The 22,524-nt window shown below is 28.5% G+C and overlaps 1 protein-coding gene across 9 annotated transcripts in view; it reads right to left on the bottom strand.

Annotated features, from left to right (window-relative positions):
- The window catches only part of per (period circadian regulator), a 178,878-nt gene that overhangs the window by 60,826 nt on the left and 95,528 nt on the right, over nt 1-22,524 (bottom strand). For all 9 annotated transcript variants that reach the window (XM_075355260.1, XM_075355262.1, XM_075355263.1 and 6 more), the window contains 3 exons: nt 19,967-20,236; nt 7,230-7,415; nt 2,988-3,142 (listed from right to left, as the gene is read on the bottom strand). In XM_075355260.1, coding sequence (XP_075211375.1) covers nt 2,988-3,142; nt 7,230-7,415; nt 19,967-20,236 — 611 coding nt within the window. The remainder of the gene's footprint in view (nt 1-2,987; nt 3,143-7,229; nt 7,416-19,966; nt 20,237-22,524) is intronic.

The raw sequence follows: 22,524 nt of genomic DNA, 5'->3' as shown, positions 1-22,524 counted from the left end.
TTTACACATTTTCTAAAAAGTTCATAACATTTTATTTCATTAAAAACTCTCATATTTTTTCTTTTTTTTTGTTATTGAATTATTAATCATCGTAAAATTATTTTACAATGAGAGGTTAATATAATAAATCAATATATTTGAATTAAAAAAAAAGTTAAAAAAAAGGAGATGTCTGATTTGAACCGATGTGGGCTTCCCCTAAGATCTAAATATTTCATTAAATAAAATTTTATTTGGCTATAACTCTGGAACCAGTGAAAATAATTACCACTTATGATATATTGTTGAAAAGCTCTCAATGAGGGCTTATTACAACAGTCCTAAATCCTAAATTTCAACATCCTATGGCTAATCGTTTTTGAGTTATGCGAGATACATACGTACATACATACATACGTATGAATAGACATCACATCGAACTAATCAAAATGGATATTTCTGTTGAAATCTGAAAACCAAAACTTTTCGAGATCACAATATTTCCTTTACTTTGTACAAGAAAGTAAAAAGAAATAATTTATTCATGTGCAAGAATAATTTTTAAATTAACACAATATTTGAAAATTATTTTCATACAATGGGTTTGGTACACTTGTGAGACAAAACACTGATTTAGTTCTTTATAGTTGTTACTTGACACAATTTCTTATACTTGATTTTTTGAGAATATTGTTTTACAATGAATAAGATTGCAACATTGTAGTATAAATACATTTTTTGAACACTCAAAATCACACACAACCAAAATTTTTAAACAGCTGGTTGCTGTATTTGATGTTAATATGATCACAGAGTCACAATCAAGGATTTGAAAAAGATTTCCTTGAATGGTTCTACAACAATCGCTGGTTTTCTGTTAACAATCATTTACACTGCACAAAAGTAGTGTGTTTTAAGAACAAGAATTATGGCAAGATTTATATTGAGAAGTAAACTAACATATGAATTAAGGAAAATAAATTTATAAATTTTTTAAAAATATTTCCAACTTATATAATTAATAAAATTGTTATTATTTGTAAGATGACCCACATAAAACATTCTGACACAGTTAATCATTGAAATAATAAGCATAACTTGGATTATATGAAGTAAATAAAATGAAATGTAAAATTTGTTGAAACATAATAACAGACAGAAACAATAGTGTTAAAAAGGACAGATAGAGCAAAGTTCAAAAGTAAGAAAAACCAAATGTTGAAAAGATATACCCATCAACAGTTAAATTCAAGTTGGAATAGAACTTGAAGTAAAAAAAATATTGAAATTTGATAAATTAATTCCAAATTCATATTTCATAACAGACATAATCAATTTTAATCATATTCTTGGGATTGTTAATCCAAGTTAAACTGTGATCAATTATTTCTAATAATTTTCAAATTATTAGTAGCATTTATAATTTAATTGATGCTCATTTCTTAATACACATACAAAATCCTCATTACATCAAATAAACTTCTGTATGAATAATTCCTAGAACTATGCCATACCAGTGAGTGATGTTGATAATAATTAATGAGTACATGGTAAAGGATATTAATTTTGTCATGTGAAATTTTGTCTAAATAATAGAACAAGTATTATTCAGTTATGTACACTTCTGAGGAGGAAAATAGCTACCCACTGATTTTGAAACCTCTTAGCTTACCATTACAGCAGATAATATCAAGAATGAAGTTTAAACTTCCACATATATGTAAATCACCATGTTATTATATGTCTGTGTGTTAATGCACACCTAAATTTTAGAAATCATTGATCTTGTTTGAATGATTCTTTTAACATTTTATTAAACCAATTTTGTGATGGGTTTCAGGTGATATTCTAGTGTTAGGTGAATAGTGTGGTTTTAACTGAGACTTTGGTATTTTAAAGCATGATTTATCAGATAGATTCCAAGTTTTCTGGGCAGTTTTTTTTTTAATATTAAATCATACTGGATTCAGCTTAGCAAAAACTACATGAATGAAAAATGAGCATAATTTTAAACTTTTTTTACAGGGATTTCTTAAAATCTAATTGGAACTTCTGTCACTTTCTTGTAGAAACAGTTTTTTGTGATTTAACACTGAGAATGCATTATAATAAAAAATTTCATGAGACAGGATTTACAGCAAACAAATTTTGAAAAAAATTTCATCTACAACATTATTCAAATTTTTATCAAGTATATAATTTTAATTAGTGATAAACTGATAACAACTTATAAAAATTGTTCCAGAGGAACAATGGTTAATTTATTACATCAGCACGGTAGATATATATATATACTTAATATACATACTACGATAACATAAACACAAACATATATACAATACACACAGAAAAAACTGTTTTAACCATTTTACTAAAATTTTAATTTAAAAAATTTCTTCAGAAAAAGGCAATTTTTACAAATTCAATTTCTCATATATCTAAAATTGTATTTTTAATTTTATTCAATAAAGAACCAAAATGTGTTTCTTGCAAATCTCTTTCTAGAGACAATTGTAAGGCATTGGGTAGTCTGGTTACAGAAGGAAGTAAATGTGTTGTTAAAACTGTGGAGAGATACAAATATTAAAATGCAAAAACCAAATAACTTAATAGAATGTATTAGAATATTTGTAATTTGAGATTAAAATAATAACAATGAAAAGGGGATGAATAATTTTACAAAACCAGTCAAACAAATAATGTAAAAAAATACAAGGATTAATTAACAACAATATTTTAAATAATGTTGCTCATTACTGGTGAAAGCAACTTACCAAAGTCAATGTATCAAACTGTACTTTACTGCTAATTATAACAAAAACTAAAAATGCATTTCCTTGTTGCATACAGACTTGAAGAATAAATACATAAAACTTATAAATAAAATTATTCCGTTAGTTTCTAAAGCAAACTTTTTATGCACACATACCTAATATGAGAAAGAATACCAAGCAGAATATAATAGTACTACATTTAGTAACATTTAATAAAATATAAAACGCTAATACCTTAATAACACGGTGTTGTCCAGTTACAAATTCAATTTTTTTAGTCCATGGATTAACAAAACTTGACCAATCAGTTTCAATTACCGCAAAACCTCCATTCTGTGTACGAAAACGATATGGCTTGCTACGAAATGGTTGTCCTTTATCCTTAAACACTAAACAAGAAACTTAGTCCAGAATTAACCACATTGTATTAATAATGAAAATTATAACAATAATATTAATTACAACCCAAGAATTGAAACTAAAACTATGTTTTATAATATCCGTAAATAAAAACAATAAATAAAATAAATAAAAATATATGAAACAGTAATAAAAATAATAAACAAACAAAATAAAAATAATAAAAAATATTTAACTTTCATAGGTCAGGAGATTTGTAGGAATCTTTGGAAATGGCTTAAATTTAGCATTAATCTGATTATTACCCAAGTGCTCACAACTGATTCTTTTTTAAAAATTTAAAAGAAAAATTGCACGCATGATTTTTTCCATCAAAACATTGTCATAAAAAATTTGTGAGTTCTTAAATAACATTTTTTTATTATATTTTTCATAAAATATTTTTAAATAATTTTTTTATTGTTTTAATAGAGATTTTGGATTAAGAACTTGAAGAAATTTTTTTAATTTTATGAATTTAGATGGAGTTATATAAAATTAAAACTAATAGAAAAATGCACATGTTTAACCCATAAGCTTTGTAAAAGTGCTTGTAAGTCTTCACATTTAGTAACTGTGGCATATTTTATTACATCATGTGGTAAACAAAAATTGTGCAAATATAACTGTGTAATTTAATATCTAACCAATAAAACTTTGTTACAAAAAAACATAAATAACATGGTGATTGCAATTGTTATTTTATAATCAATAATTTTTAAAGTAGCTTCTCAAATCCTGATTACTTCTCAATATATAAGACCCTTAACAAAGAAGAAACCTTGCTAATGTACAAGTGGAAAGCTTTATTACTTAAAAAGAAAATATTTTACTGCAGAATTATAATGGTTAATGAATCATACACTGATAGGAGATAAGTCTTTCCTAGCTTTTCTGCAAACAACTTTAAAACGGTAAATCATAACTCTTTTCTAGTTACACAAATCCTAAAATAAGTTCATCATTAATATATTTTAAAATGTGAGTATTTGTGATCATTATGGTGAAATTCTTTTGAAATATATATAAGATATAAACTGCACTGCATACCTGTTAAAAATCTTCAACTTGTGTTCTACTGTACCAACAATGTAGTTTGTGTTAGTGTGTTGTGCTGCTCAGCATTACATTCAAATAATTAAAAGAGATACTGTAAAATAACAGTATTATACTGTTTCTTTACATTTAATACTTTTAAAATATTTTATTGGTGTAAGAAGAAATTCTTTATGATTCAACAAATGTAACAGTTTAAATGGTTTTTATCTTTTTTAAAAATTGATTATATTTTTTTTAATTTAATTTTTTTACAAAATAACTGAAAAAAAACATGAGTATAAAAAATTATTTTATGTGAAAAAGTTCAGATGTAAAGTCATGATGGATTTGAAAATGATATTTGAAGTAAAAAAAAAAATAAAAAACTGTTCTCTATTCCCATAATATCAATTTATTAGCAAAATTAGACTATTCTCCTGTCCTACAAGATTAATAATAATTAAATAAGTATTGCTAATAGGAGCATAATGAACTTTTTAAAATTAATCAGACAAATCAAGAAAATAAAATAAAAAACTAAAGTAATAATAAAAAGTAGAGAAATGCACAGATGTTTGAAATAAAAAATATAGTATTGAAGGAAGCAACGAGAAAAATTGTAGTATCCTTTCCAAAAATTATATAAGGAATAAAATTACTTTTCATCAATTCTACAATCATAACATTTTTAAAACCACCATAACCATACAGCTTATGTTACATAAAGACTAACTCCACCACTCTAAACACACTTGCATACATGGATGTATTAAAATCTCAATAACTGATTATGAGTTAACTGTCCTCAAGACCATATTTATTTATTATTCCTTGACTGATCCTACCTGGCTTATTTGGATAATGACTTGCAACAATATTTTACAGCAATAATATATACATGCCCATCCACAACCATATGTCAGTGAGTGTATATATCACTTACAATGGAATTCCTAGTAAACAAAAAGTAAAAGAGTAAAACTTTTAGATAAAAAATGTACGAAGGAAAAAATGAAAACAAAGCCTTTGAGGATAAAATACCTTTATATATATTTTGAAAGTTAAAAACATAATATAATGTGCAAAAATATACAATATAGGGCACATGCTAAAATTACAGAAATGATAAGAAACCTGATCGCACATAGACATGCACACAACTATTTATCTCAAACCCTAGTAAAACATACACAACATTATTAAATGTACTATCTAATACAAAAAATAAGAAGTCCATGCAGCTGATCATGTAGTAAGTCTGGTTGTTGGAAATTTTTTAAGAATATTACAGCTTTTAATATGGCAGAATAAACTGATCTGACAGATGAACTGTACCGAGAATGGTTATGAGCCTATTAGATTGGCTCTCAATTCAAGTAGTAGTCTTATTTTTTCAGTATTTTTTAACAGAAAACAAGTATTTTATATACACAGAAATTTAATAGTTGAATTATTGTATTTTCATCTTTACTTGCTGTTATTTATTTCTGTTAATATTAAAATGTTGTATTTGTCTTCAAGTGGTACACAATCATAAAAATTTTGGAAAGTGATTAATTAGTCTAGTGATGATAACATAATGAATTTATTTGATGTAATTTTCTATTACTGGCCAATTTTTAGGATAATCAAATGCAATATATATAATTCAGCATAAAAAAATTAGAAGATTTTACAATCAATTTTCTAAGTTCATTTTTTATTAAAGTTTGAAAATGAATAGAAATCATGGATTAACATTTTACTGGAATGCAGTTAGATGCTTGTTTTAACAAAATTGATCAGTTACAAAGTCTTTTGGAAAATATTCATAAATGTGAAAGAAAAAATTGACTGTATAGAAATTAATTTTTTTTAGAATGACTAGATAATACATACAAGATACCATTGGCATTCTTGAATGTTTTGCAGCAGATGTACAGTGGCAAGAAAAAAGTTACTACATCACCAAAATAGAAAAATACAACACACTTAGTATATTTCTGAATTATGAAAACTCATAATTATGATTATCACAACATAAAAGCAGTTAAAAATTTAATGCGTGCATTAATTATTTAATCTTCTAATAAGATATCTTAAGAAGTAAGATTATAAAAAATTACACATATAGAGACTATTACCAATCTCTAAAAAGATTAGTTTCATGAATAATTAACAATGGTGCTGCAACTGACAGTAAAAATTCCATTAAACATACTGTAATAACACAGTTTTTCTAAAGAAGTATGTAACTTAAAAAAAATTTAAGTTGTACATAGTGATATTATAAAGTGAAAAAAGCAGTATAGCAGTGAACAAAACATACTGTACACAGAATTAAAGTCACTATTACTACCATTGAAGAAATCACCTTGAAATGATACAATAAAACCAAATCCACTTTCAAAGCTAAAAGTACTCTTTGAATTCCAGTTCCAATGTAAGAATTTCTTGAATCTTGCCTTGAATTTCTTTAATGTACAATAAATGTTACACAATGCTTAATAAAAAAGCATATCCATATCCAACAACAATGATCCAGGATGAGGAAAGTTCAATGAATTAATCTCTTATGAAAACTTTCCCTGAAGAGGAAATCTGAAGAGGGAAATCAGTAAAGATTGTCCTTCATTACCACTAAATTTTTACCTAAAACTTTTTTCCAAAACAATCTCTGAATCCCAACTAAGCTCAAAGCAAATGCAGAAGAAGAGATCGATTTGATCCATCAACTTCATCAATTAACTTGTGGCAATTGATACATTAAAAAATCATGAAATAAAATACAAGAACTCTCTGATTCACCTTAAAACATTTGTTTTTATAATGGATAAATCTAGACGTACCTGAACTACACAGCTATAATATTATTGGTTAGAGTTGCAAGCAAGAAGTCCAGGAACTTCTGTGAAATACCTTTCATATCAGCAGTAAAAAGTAATGGGGTAACTTAAAATTTGGCCCTTGCATAAAGTATAATTGTAGAAACAAAAAAAGTAATACAGTAAAACAATATATCAGATCAAAAAATTAAATGAGTCAAACAGAACTACTCACCATTTTCATATACCTCTTTTAAATAAGGTAAATCTTCAGGATGATAATAGTCAAAAACAGACCGTCCAACCATATCTTGTGGAAGATAACCAAAATAAGTGACAACTTCTGAATCAACATGAGTGAAAATCATAGATGCTGAATGTCTAGTTGTATATGTCGAAGATGCACATATCTCATTAGGAACTATTCATGAAAACAGACACACATTAGCAAACATATTTTGGTACAAAGATATATAACATATATATTAAAAAAAAAACATAAAAATATACATAGAATAGTCAAAAACACTTACTAACAAGTAGAAACTTTGATATATTGCTTCAACTTTCAATATCCAATCATTAAAAATTATACTGCAGACATTTGTAACCTTGTCAGTATTAAAAACTCAATTCCCTAAAGTAATTTTAGATTCAATATATACAATAATAATAATGATACCAATTTATACCAGACTGATAACTTTTAACCTTCTTACTGATCAGAAAGTACAGTATCAAATTAATTAACATTTTTAAACGTACAATGTTTCACCCTCACCATGTAGTTATTATTAATACAAAATTACAGTTTATTACTTAAGATATAATGATTTAAAAAGTGCAGAATTTTTTTTTTTTTTTACTAGTTGTCATGTATATACTACATGCAGTATTTTTTTTAAATTTACACAACCAATTTTTTACCATTTTAAAGATGAAAAATAAGTTTTGTATAAAAGAGTTTTTGTAAAATTTCATTAATCCATTCCAAAAATTCTTAATTGACAGTCAAATTTTGATTAGGATATAGTGAAATCTTAAGCATATGAAAAATCCTTTGCTGGGATTCAAAACTAGGATGTTCCATTTAAAATGCTAAAACACTACCACTCTACCACATTGGTAAATAATTGTGAAAGAAGTTAAAATCACCTCTTTCTTTTCTTTCCAATGATGAAATTTAAATAATGTACACACGAATGTAAAACTCACTGAACTTGAGTAATAGAATATTTATTAATACGATTTAGAAATCTTACAATACCTACAAAGTTCTGCACGTGATAATAAATACAGTTCTTTTATTATCAGAATGTCTACTCTAAGTACAAAATACCAGTAAGCAATTTCAACCTCAAATTTTTTTAATGTTAACCATTACACATTTGGAGGTAGAATTCTTTGCAGACTTGAAAATAAATTTTATGATATAATAGGAAGAAAAATATCATTTATGCAGAAGTGAGAGCTTTATGGCAAACAGGCAACACTATGTGTTAAGAAAGGAGTATGTAGTATGTTGTAAAGGAACACCTCTGTATTGAGAGAGTATACAGTATAGAGAGATAAAGTTGAGGCTGAATAAGCAGCTGATTTTTTTTGTTACCAACACTTTACTGGTTTAATATGTTTGTCCATTTCTTTATACTTTTTGCTAATTCTTTGATTTCAACATATTTTATACCCGACAGATTTAATAATTATTTGCTTTTTGCATTTTGAACTTTATCTCCCTTTTTGCAATTTTATCTTTTACACTTATTCCATATTTAAATTAACTAATTCTTAATGTCTTAACAAATTCACAGCAATTTTTTGCAGTCTTTGTAATCCTTCTGTTGAAACTGTAGATTATCTAGTTGATTAGACTGTTACTCCATTGCACTCCTCACACACAACTTTCAAGGATTAATATATATATATATTTTTTTTTTTCATACCATCATGCTTATAAGCATAATAGGCTTAGAAATTTTTTTAATAAATGTATTGTAGTCTATTTACTTCACAGTGTATTTGCAGCAAAGTGGTACAAAAATATTTCTACTTTATATATGATTCAGAAGCAAAATTTCAAAAAAATTACTCTTGCCGCATATGTCACATCAGCTGCAATGAATGTAATAATATATGAAGTGACAGGCTTATTTTTTTCAGCTCATCTAAGAGACAACTTTGTTTGAAACTATCAATTTGCTTAAGTTAGAAATATTTTTTTTAATATCACAATATAAAAATCATTGCTTAAAATATAATGAAATTTACATATAAAATAAAACTAAACAAAAAAACTTTCATTACATTAAATGTAATAAAATAACATTTAAAAAATGAAACAGTTAAAAAGTGTTTGAGCTAGGTAAGTGTTCGTTTCTATTTTTGTATATGTATTTTGACGATTTTGAAATAAATATTACATATTCATCCAAGGAACAGGATGCATAAATATCTGAATAAGTACAAGGAAATAATATATATATCAAATTTAAACAAAGAATATAAACTCTTAATATATCAAAAACTAATGATTATAATACCACACTAACAAATTTTTATTACAGATAACAATTAATAGAAACGAGACGATATAATACAACGAATAAATATTAATACTGTATGTCTATGAAGACCGAATCAAATTAAATACTTCCCATAAGAATTATTAATACCCACACTTATATCATCAAATCAACATTTTTGTTCTTGTAAAGAAGCGTCAGGATGCATTAAAAAAATTTTTTTTTTTTTTTTTTTTTTATGTATATAATGTATTTATATAATAAATACAATTTATATATATATAAAATGATACATACATTATAAAAGATAAATTACATACAACAATTTTTTTTACATCATGGACAAAAAGCTAGAATTTATATCATGTTGACAGAGAATTGACATTTTTTTATACATTTGGATTGCAGAGCTGATGTGCAAAAGTCTAAAATTTCCTTTCAACACCTAGCCTTTAAAAATTTTTGAAAAATGTCCAAATATACAGCCCCATGGATAAAAGTTGTTTTAGTAAGAAAGGTTAATACTGCTTTTTATTTTGAAGACAGCCGAATACTGTTCTAATCATTCAGTAATTCCTAGCTACTTGCAGAGATACATTTCAGAATTTACTACAGGTTGCAAAACCTCATTAATATGGAAAAAAGGAGGTAGTTAAGTTAAAGTAGGTCAAAATCAATATTTTTTTTAACAAGTTTCATGATGTATTCACAAAACTCACTATCCTTATAATAATCATGAAATGTCCTCTACGATATTTTGTTAATTACTTACTAAAATATGTTAACAAAATTCTAAAAAAATAATTTTCTTTATTTATGAGATATTTTCAATCGCCTAACACTTATACACTTATATCATTATTACATTATAGCTTAATTTTCAACCTAGAATCTTCCATTACTAATTTTTCTAATTTTTTTTTATCAGCTTTACTATGAAACATAACAAGCTGTACAATAATATTATATGATCCAATATCTAAGATTTCCAAATACACAAACAAAAAAAAAAACATGAAAAATAACAGTTTTGTAATTAACTGTGTTTAACTGAATCACTAAAATTACTCAAAACAAAAAAAAAATGGTTAACATGTTGTCAGTAGTGAATATTTTGATTCAATACAGCAATAGATAATAAGCATGAATAACCAAAACTGTAAATAACTTAGAATTATTGTAACTGTATACAAAAAAAATTTCTTATAAGATATAAATATTTTACACACAAAACTGTTTAATTTCTGTGATCTGAGGATCCCGTAAATGGTATAAATATTAATTTGTGCGATTTATCACACAACACTGCGTATTTATCTTTTTAGGCTCATCAATACCAACTGATACCTTACATAGTGTCACGTGGCAGCCATGTGAAATATCTTTGTTTTATTCACTAGAGTAAGTAAATAAAGTAATAACTTGAGCAAGAGAGCAATTATTTTAATGTGTAGGAATAGATTATGACCATATTGTGTATGGTATATTACTTAAATACCTAAAATATTATAAAGATTTTGCATAGATGGAGGTAAACAATCTTAATGATTAAAAAGTTATACCATATAAGTCAAAGCGAACAAATTAGCTTATTTACTAATTAGCTTCTTTATAAAGCTTATAAAAAAAAAAACAGACTTGTAAGACTAATAATTCAAACAGACACTGATAACAAACAGACTGATAATTCTAGTTACTTGGTTTCAACTTATACCATTGTCACATCACCCTATTAAATATTATGTGATCAATTAAGAACACTGGTAAACAACAATATTTAGTGTACAAAAAAAAAATTGTGTGTGTATGAGTTTAGTATTTATAAATCAATGTTTGAAAACATGAAAGGCCATAATTTTATATATACTTTTAGTTGAATCACATGTATGCGAATGCATTATATTACACAATGACCATCAATATATACTTCCACAGGTGACTGATAATGGTAAAAGCAAAAACCCATTTTGCAATTTTTTAAGTAACTGACTTCAACTGATAAGATTTACAACAGTATACTCAATAAGAAAAAAAAATATTCTTTATGTATAAACAAGCAGCAATACAATTAGAACTACCATAGATTGAGTGCATTAATCATTTTTGCATACTATCTCTGGCTTTTATTAGAAAGAAATCAATTTTAAATTTGATTAATAAATTATTACCACAATTGTAATTAATTAGATATCAATTACATCAACCAATAATAACTTTCAATAATTAACCTCACCTCTCCCTCAGTCCCTCCCAAGCCAAGGCGAGGTTAACTGCTTCCTATAATGTGTAGCCCCCTGCCACAGTAATACCATAAAAACTCCAACCGTTCATTTGGCCATCGATCCACCGACAGCAACTGTCAGACACCACACAGATTTGGACGGATTGCATACATATACATGAAAATCAGCCGGGGCAGGAATCATAACAATTTTGCAGACTTTAATTAAAGTTTTAATGTTATATTTGTAAAAATATTTCACAATACACACTACATAACTTAAACATATATAAATGGGTCCCATTTGGTATAGACTGGATGCAAACGGTAAGGAAAGGACTGGTTCTAAATATCATTAGGACATAAAAAATTAAGCGTGACAGTAAATAATACACTGATGAAGTGGTAGAAACTGAATGTTTTATATGATCCTTTTTGATTTGATCATTCCCTCTCACTAACCATCCTCTATTATTATCTTTGAGATCTTCCCCAAATAAACATCATAAAAGTCATTCTACCTGGAGGTTCTGGTTTTGGGATTTAGTTTCCAACAGCTTAGGAAAATTTTTTTTTATGTTTCTGACATAAGCCTAATTAGCGATTATGATGCCTATCAAGTAAAGATATACCTATTCACACTAAATAAATAGATATTTTATTCAGATCAGTAAATAATAATATAAAGATGGCCAGAAAAGTTACATGGGCAAATATAGAAATATAGTAAAATTTATATGTTTATATAAAATGAAAAATAATATAAGCAGTACGAAAACTGCAAAACATTATAAAAAAAGGTTGTTTATTGTTACAAATGATTTCTAATATTAATATTATTGAGACACTTTTCATAGTTACTTTTTTAAAGTTTGTTATTTTTCAACTTTCATTTGTTTTTTTTTTCAATATGCACATCTGTTTCATTACATTTAATTCACTTTACACAAACACATGTAACGCTGTCAATAAATGAACACATAGAGTGGGGGTGAAGGCTAGTAATGTTGATAAGTATGGACTGATGACAAAGCTTGTGAGAAAATTTAAGGCAAGTGACAGTGTGAAAGAAAACCTCATTGAGGATGGCCATATTTGTAGTCAAAGTGAGGAAAACTATGAAGACAGAAGTAATAGCAGAGTCAAATAAGTTAACAAACTGAACTTCTATGAAAGTAGAGATTCCTTCATCTCAATATAAATGAAAGCAGAAAATTTCCACTTGTTCAGACTGCAAGTGTAACATAAGCGAACTGAAAATGATCCTGACCATCACATGGAAATCTGTACTTAGTTTTCAGAGTAACCAGATAATAATTGCTAGATAGCTAATTACACAAATATGTGGATAGAGAAAAGCTATGCATATTTAATTAATATTTTTTTAAAACTCATAATTAGTATAATTTAATTTTTGCAGCTGGAAATCTTTTGAATTAATAAAAAATAAATTTATAAAAGATGATGGTTAGGCAATTTATTAAAAATGCCATGAAATTTTAATAAGGCTCTTCTTCATGGTCTAAAGTGTTATTGCAACAAGCAAATAGCAACTGTCTGATTTGACAGATGGTAAAAGTATTTTTATTTATTATTCTTTTGTAATTAAATGACCTTTTAAGAAAGACAATTATTTTAAACATAAATATTTGTCTCCTCAGTTTAATCTCAATGAATCCTGAATACAACCCCATGCTTAACTTCAATTCTCACACATCTTATGTTGAAGCATATGTACATAAATATAAAGTCATACACCAAAAACACACACACACATACACACACACACACACACACACACACACATACACACACACACACACACACACACATACACATAAGAATCTTTGAATTATGTTTTTAACTTTTTTTTAAAATAGATCATACATTGACAGATTGTGAAAAGGGGAAAAAAATATCAATAATTTTAAATTAAAAAACTACATTTCACATTAAAACTAATATTTAAGATGTTAACTAAAAAAACAAACAAAAATTTGAAAGTATGACAGAACAATGACTAATAAAGGTTACTGTATATCACACTCCATGATATGTATACATATGAGTAATTTACAGGTTCTAACTTGATGTGTACATGCTGCTTGTAATTTGGTCTGCTTGCATAATATTCGCTATGAGAGCATCATGTTTGAACATGCCTATGATACGTTTGAACACGTTATGCTCTCAGCAGTATAAAAGAGGTGTAAGGGATTGCAGAATTACTGTGTAGTTTCGAATGTGAAGCATGCATCTGGTGCCTTTATTTAAGTTTTTAAAGTGTAATTTCATTGAAAATAATAATAATGAAGTTCTGGTTTTTTTAGTGTGCAGTCAAACGGTGTAATTGTGTTTTTTTTTCAATTAAATTCTAATGCAAAATTGATAAATTTGTGAAAAAACAAAGTGAGCCATCTACATCTAGTGAATTGTTTGGTAAAAAGACAAGATTATACAATGACAGTTATTTAAATTATGGTTTTACCTCATTGAATGGAAAGCCACAGTGCGTTGTTTGCTTTCTAGTCCTCTTTGATGAAAGTATGAAGCTATGAAAATTAATTTGCCACTTGGAAACAAAACATCCAGACATAAAAGCAAACCCTTGGCATTTTTCAAAAGAAAATAATATACTTTGAGAGATCAACAAGCTTCTATTTGTAAATCAAGCATTATGTGATCAAAACTCCATATTGCCTGCTATAATTGATATGGTCAGAGTTTAACAGGCGTGGAAGAAGTAAAAAAACTGAAAAAAAATTCTGCTTTCTAACGACACAGTATCAAAGCGAATCAATGAAATAACTGCTGATGTTTGCAATCATATAAATTCAGCATGTGAGTTCAAGTGAATGTTTTAGTTTGTTAATTTATGAATTGACAGATGTGGCAAACATTTCTCAGTTCTTATGTTTTGTGAGATATGAATGTGATATGGAGAGTTCAAGCAAAGAAAATATGTTGTTTTGCAAATCAATTCCTGGATCATGTAACAAGACAGGATGATGAATATAAAGAGAGAGAAAATCTGAAAACTAGAGAATGTGTTCACAAATTAAGATCAGAAGAATTATATCAAACCAAAGAGCAATTAATTGATTGGCAACAAAAAACAAACAAACGAAATGAGGATCAACTCCGACTTAGGGAGAAAAATTATTCGACAATATCAGAGGACTAATGAACTAAAAGATAAGAATTTTTTGCAATTTATTAAAGATCGAAGGGAATTCAATTTTAATTCAACAAATGATCAGTGCATCACAATTTTTGATTTTGTTGATATTTGGTATATAACTACCCACCTTGTAGTGGCCAAAAATTATTTCTTATATTTAAAAAGAAGTTTTTCTAACTCGCCAACAGGTAAAAACAGCTATTTTTGTACTTTTTCCATGAGCTGCAGCATTCTTATTTTACATCATACAGAGGGTCAAAAAGAGCTTTTTGGAATTAGTAGAGGTGGAACTTTATCTTAGTTTACTCAAAATTCATTTTGTTACGTAACCAAATCTTGTAATGTTTACTGAAGTTATGTTTACAAATTGTTGTTTTTTTCAAATTTTGGGCCAAAAATAAATAATGAAGTACTTAAGATAACAGGCCTGTTTTTTTACCTTTTAACTCTTAGGTGTTAGTAGTACTTATAAAAAAAAATAGGACTGCTACCAAGTGTCCTTCATTAAAACAAAAATGGTCACCAAATCATAAGATTTTGAAAATATCTTACTTTTGGGGCCCAAAATCCCACATGTAGGACAGGTGGCAAAAATCTGTAATTTTTACAGCAGTAAGTACTTTTTATGTACTTTAAAACCATATGAAATTTATTCTGTTACTCAAAGGGGTTGATGAGTAATGAAGCCAACAAAACTGCTAAAACCACCATTCTTCTAACCATAAACATTACATACATATTACATTACATACATATTATGTATTTTTTAAGATTATAAAAATTACAACAAAACTCATTTGATAATTAATAAATAGTCAATTACAAAATGATAAATAGTCAATTACAGAATGATAAATAATAATTACAAAATGATAAACAATTCAAATACATTAACAAGTTGTTCAATTCACTTTTACCTTATTTTACTCTTGCTAATCGAAGTTATGAATAAAACTTGGACTTTTTGATAACAAACTTAACGAACATAACTTTGTACGCCTGCCATTTTTTTATTGAGTAGAACTTATAAGTCCTCATTCATATTTGGTGTCCTAATGTTGTGTCCTCTTCCAGTAGTTGATAGAAAAAGCTCTGAAGGCACGAGAATCTTAAAATATTTTCCAGTTGAAGCCATGTTTGATTATCCCTCAATGATTTCTTGAATGAAGTACCAGGACCCTGCAGGTGGAAAAAGTGTATTTGATATTCCTCTTCATTTTCATGCATTTTGACTTCAAATAAAGCAATCAGAAACACTAATGTCCTTGTATACTGATACTAACATAAATGCTTCTGGTTCAGAGGTACTTTCAGAATACATTTTTGACTTACTGGAACATAACCGTAAAATGTTCTTATTTCTGGGACTGTTGAAATTATCTGATAATGAGAACTGAGGTATTCTTCAGTTTCTTGAACATCTTTATTAGAGTAGAAAATAAGTTTTATATTATTAATATTGTCTTTGCAATAATTGTACATTTCAGAAGATGTAACAATTTGATTGTTGACTTTGAAGGCATGCTTTAATCAAAGTCCTTTTTACAGTTCTACCAATATCATCACATAGTCCTTTTCCATGGTATGAGGCAAAAAAATGCCATTCAGCTGTGATTTCAAAATCTTCTTGATGGTAGCAAAAATTTACTAAATTTTTTGTTTTTCAGAAAAATTAAAAAAAATTGTTTAACTTGTGGTTACAGTGTTCTTTTTTAAAATATATGAGAATATGGATGCACTGTGGCATACGTTTTTTACCAGTGATATGACTAGACTTCATCCTGTATCACAAAAAAAATTTTTAGAGAAGTCTCCCATTACAATACATTCAACCTCCAACAAGTTTTCCTTTTTAATGTTGAGGAAATTAGCTTATTTCTTTGCAACAAAATGATGCCTTTTTAGATTATTTAAATTTTCAATAAGTTTACCTAAATACTCTTGAAATGGAAGAATTTGAGTAGTTAGTTCAGAACGATCAACAGAAACACAGTGTTTGAAGATAATTTCAGAATCAAAATCATCCCAGCTCTCTTGCAGTTCATCTGAGCACTTCATTGCGCCTGGACATCTTTCACACTGCGACAGCATGCACGTTTCATTATCTATATCACATACCATGGTTGAAAGGAGAATTTTATAATCAAATTTCAATTTAGAGCAGATAACAGGAGTTTTACATTTTGGTGGGTGACATACACACACACACACACAGAGAGAGAGAGAGAGAGAGAGAGAGAGAGAGAGAGAGAGAATGTGTACCTAACTCATCAGTCAGAACAAAATTTAGGTCTTAAATCAGCAAATTTTTAAAAACCAATTTTTAATTTATGTTTTTCTTTGAAGGCTGTGTACAATTCTTTTAAATTACATAAGATCAGCCTTTTTTGAATATTAATTTTCTTCCCGTCAGCTTGTCTTACCAAGACTCAATCCTTGTCTGGCATCATTTGAATGTGCTCATCATTCTGGCAAAAATCTTGGACACATTTAATAACATTTTCATCAATTATGTGACTGGGATTCTTTTTGCCAATTTATGGCAAAATTCCACTTGTTTTAACCAATTGTTTGGATTGATGGGCTAAATACTGACAACACTTAACTCATTTTGAATTTCTTGAATGCTCCAGCTGCTTAGTAATAAACTAAAATATTAATTTTTTTCCTGGGTTGATTAACTATTTTCATTTTATATTTTATTTAAGTGATTAATACTTCATATTCCCCACCTAAATCAGCATAATTTTGTGGTACTAAACTGGTTTCTTCTGTAGAAATGTTTAAATCAAAGGAATCACTTAATTTACTGGTGATAACTAACTCGGCTATTTTTGTAACTTAATTTTTAAAATTGGTTCCTTTGCGCTGCTCGATAATTTTTTACCATAATGGGGGAAATGCCAAGTACTGAACATGCTTTATTCACAGATTCAACTATAACACATTGAGGCTCAAATATATCTTAACATTCCAGTTCTCTTTGTGTATCATCTTGCACTTGGTTTTTGTATTTTGTTTAACCATTTTGTACACAGTGTTCTGCCTGGAATTAATTTTAAATTTGGATTGGTTGTTGAAAGTGTCAAAGATATTTTTCGAAGAAATTTCTTAATCAGTTTGATGTGGCAGCTAAATGGGCCTTTCTCATTAATATGAAAATATTTATCTAAACATTCGGTTTTATAAAACATAAAGATATTTTTTGTTTCAGTAAGTCCACTTCTTAAAGATATCAATGTTATTTGCTGTTCAGTAAACTCTAAAATATCGTGCAATATTGAAGATCTATTGTAAATCAATTTGTGACATATTGTTTTTTTTTAACGTTCAATTTTTTTTTTATAAGTACTACTAGCACCTAAAAGTTAAAAGGTAAAAAACAGGCCTGTTAGCCTAAGCCCTTCATTATTTATTTTGGGCTCAAAATTTGAAAAAAAAAAACAACAATTTGTAAATGTAACTTCAGTAAACATTACAGGATTTGGTTATGTAACAAAATGAATTTTGAGTACACTAAGATGAAGTTCCATCTCTACTCATTCCAAAGAGCCCTTTTTGACCCTCTGTATTATGTAAAATAAGAATGCTGCAGATGATGGAAAAAGTAACAAAAATGGCTGCTTTTACCTGTTGGCAAGTTAGAAAATAGTTTATTACTCAAGAAAACATTTCTTTAAAAATTAAAAAAAAAAAAATTCTGGCCACTACAAGATGTATAGTTATCATTCACCAAATATCATCAAAATCAAAAAAAGTGTGAAATAAAATTTTTGAAAATTTGTTGAATTAAAATGGAATACTCCTCAGGCATGTATGCCTCAGTGTGCATCTTGTTCTTGTGAGGGTCTATTTTTCAGTCACTCTGTAGTTATTGTGGATAAAATTAAACAGAAATTCCAGAATTAAATAAAATTAAACAGAAATTAAACTAGAAAATCCAAAAATAACACAATTCTAAATTATAATTTTCAATTAATATTAAATAATCAGATGTTTCACCAGAAATATTACATATACACATATGTAATGCCAATTAGATTACATTTATACATTTCTAATATACGTAAAATTTTATTTTACTAATAATATTTTTTCATTTTTTTTATCATTGAATTATTTTTGTCAACATTTTTTTACAATCACAGGTAAATAATTATTAAATCAATATATTTAAATTAAAAAAAGAAAAGTTAAAAAAAAACAAAAGGAGATAAAGTCTGATTGGAACCAATGTACCTTCCCTTAAGATCAAAATATTTCATTAATTAAAATTTTAATTTTAATTGCAATCAAAAAGGGAGGTGCACAACTAGATGTTACAACAGTGCTAAATAAAAAATTTCAACATCCTACAACTTGTTTTTCAGTTATCCAAGATACATACGCACATACATACAGACATATCGCCGAAACTAGTCAAAATGGATTCAGGAATGGTCAAAATGGATATTTCCGTTGAAATCTGAAAACTGAAATGTTTCACGATCACAATAGCTCCTTTACTTCATACAACGAAGTAAAAATTATCATGCTGTAAAAACATTTGTTTAATAATATATACTTAGATAATTTTTTTAATAAATATTATTTACTAATATTTAAAAGAATTTCTAAAATGAAAAATTGGATTAAATGTAATCTTAATATCTGAACATTTCATTCTTAGATCATACCTATATCATTAACAATATAAGTACAAATTGTAATAATATGTTTAACTTCATTTACCAAGAGAATTTTGACGAAAACAATGAAATAAAACTTTTAGTACCTATTTTTGTTAATTTTTATGGGATAGAGGCTTATAAAGCATGTGAATAAGTTTTTTTTGTAATTAAATAGACAAGATATACTACACAAATAATGTGTTTAACTTACTCAAAAGCCACAGAATTAATGAAACGTGCAATTGCATTTGTAAAAATAATCATTATGCAGATAGTGAAAGTAAGCAAATTATTCAAGAACAAATTATCATTATGGTAATACATAAATATATTAGTTAATATAATAAATAAAAGTAAATTTTATAATGAGTAACTTACTTTTATAAACAGAATGTACAAGACGAGCAGTGATGACTAGTAATATTGCACGTACTACATCACCATCTTTAGGAACTTCTTTACTCTTGTTGTCATTATCATCCAAGACAGGAAATTTTGTTGAAATCTCACGGAAAGCTAGTGTTAACTGACATGGCAAGTAAGACACCTTTTTATTGATTACACTGAAACCAGTTGATTTAAGACCACGATATTGTCTCAGGCAACAATAAAATGAGTTTCTCTTATTTGCAGCTGCATTTTGTCCATCTATACAGGAAAAAATAAAAAAAAGTTTTTTTTTAATTTTATAACCTCAATATAAATTATGGTCAATCAAAAAGGAAAAACAAGGTCTCTCGAAACATGGTGTTAGAAAAGGGTGTTGAAACGTAGGTAGATTAATAAAATTCAACATGAGGTCTTAAGGTATACAGGAAAAAGGAGAATCTGCAGCAAAATCTAGTAAGGAAAGCAACTAGACTAGTACATATATTAAGAAATCCATACATAGTTACTGAAAATGTGGTAACAGAAAGATAGAGAAAGATAAAGATTGAAATATATGAACAGATAAATTAAATTAAATATGTGAAAGTTGTACAGATAGCCTTTTTTTTAATCCAAGGTGATTTTTAACTGTCATTAATCCAAATATATGATTCAGATTTTTTGATAAGTGTCAACCATCCATAAATTAATTTTACTGTTGAGGATTTTGTGAGCAGGAGTAACCTTAAAGATATGAGAAGATGGGAAATGAGATGAACCAATTACAATATCAACTTACAGAGATTCAAAGTCCTTTGCCTTTCTCTCTTTTTTTCTCATCTTTTATGACCACATACGATCACTTTAGTCAGTCCATTATCTAAGACTTTTCAAAGAGACTGTTCAGGCCTTACAGTCCTCCCAGTACTTCTTCATATGTTCTGATCTTTGTGTCTGGTGTTGAAAATATTTGTGTTTTTATCTTTCATTAGTATTGTTCGGGGTTCGTATTTTTGGAGTTGTTTTTTTTAAGGTTTTTTGGTAGTTTCTCAACTGCGTTTTGTTGAGTGTGGATCCTGTAGATATAAACCGAGTGGTTTCTCAAATGGCACTGGGGATTGAGCAACTTGACCCAGATGAATTCTGCCATCTCTGCTATCTGCTGCCTGTCAAAAGAGTATGCTGTTCAAGGGTTGCCTTAGTTGGGGCTACTTCCCGACTTGTTGGAAAGTGGCTTTGGTGAGGGTGCTCTTAAAACCAGGAAAGGATCCTAGTAAGGTTGGCAGTTATCGATCCATCAGCCTCTTGCCAGTAATCGGCAAGTTGTTTGAAAGGCTGGTTGTGGAATGGCTCTGGGAAAGCATTGAGGTGAACTGCTTTCTAATTTGAGGGCAGTATGGCTTCATAAAGAGGGGGTGGCATCGAGGATTGCATTTTAAATGCTCTTGCTGAGGTGGAAAGCGCTGACTGTAAAATATGTTTTGGCAATTTTTATACACATAGAGGCAGCATTTCCTTCCTTGTGTTAGTAGAGTTCTGTCCTCTATGAGTTGGAACGCCGCAATGTTCCCATAACCCTGCAGGCCATAGTACGTGACTATTTGTCTAATTGTATGGCTCTGTTTAAAGATGCGCACCTAGCTGTGGAAAAATCCGTCACCAGAGGAAGCCCGTAGGGTTCCATTCTCGGTCCCCTGCTGTGGAACTTGGTATTTGATGGGTTTCTGGATTGACATTCCCAGAAGGGATCATGGCCCAGGCTTTCACCGATGACTGTCTCCTTTTAGTTCGTGGTTATTCATGACCGCAATTGGAAGATCGAGCACAAGCGACTTTGTCAACTGTGGAGGGCTGGATGGACATTCAAAATTTAAAGATTTCTGTGACCAAGAAAATGTTTATGCTTCTCCAGGGTGCAAACAAATTATCATACATTTGAAACCTCCACATTAAGTATAAAATCTGTGTAATCAGCCGAGTGAGAATTCTTAAGTACCTAGGTGTTTTTTTTTATGAGAAGTTGCTGTTTAGCAACCACATTAGGCAAGTAGCAGCGGATGCCATCTCAGTGATGCACAAATCAGTGGTTGTCTGGCCATCATTTGTACATGGTGTACCGAGGTGTCTTCGAAAACATGACCTCTTATGCGGTGCCTGTTTGGGCGCATAGGCTGGATATGAATAGAGCACTTCTTCAAAATTTAAGGAGTGCCCAGTGCAGAGACTTAATTGTATACACTAGTGTTTTTAAAACAACCTCCTATAAGGCTACCACTGTATTGGGAAAGGAACTCCCAATTGATTTAATGGTGAAAGTTCGGGTAGCCATGTGGAGATTGCAAAGAAGCCGGGAGGCTGAGGTATTTGGGATGTGGTTTCCAGCCAGGCCAGTACCGGAACAAAACAGCGATCACAATGCACTGGATCTAAATTTTGTCGAGCTGCCCATCTCCCACCTGCGGAAGAGGCTGCAGAGCCTCGCGATAGAAGCATGACAGCTGGAATGGGACACCACGACTAAGGGAAGATCCCTGTACAAGTTTATATAGGATCTGGAGAGATGGTAT

This window comes from Lycorma delicatula, chromosome 2, assembly GCF_047948215.1.
Source record: "Lycorma delicatula isolate Av1 chromosome 2, ASM4794821v1, whole genome shotgun sequence".
NCBI classification, from domain to species: Eukaryota; Metazoa; Arthropoda; class Insecta; order Hemiptera; family Fulgoridae; genus Lycorma; species Lycorma delicatula.
This window is presented reverse-complemented; position numbering and strand designations above follow the sequence as displayed.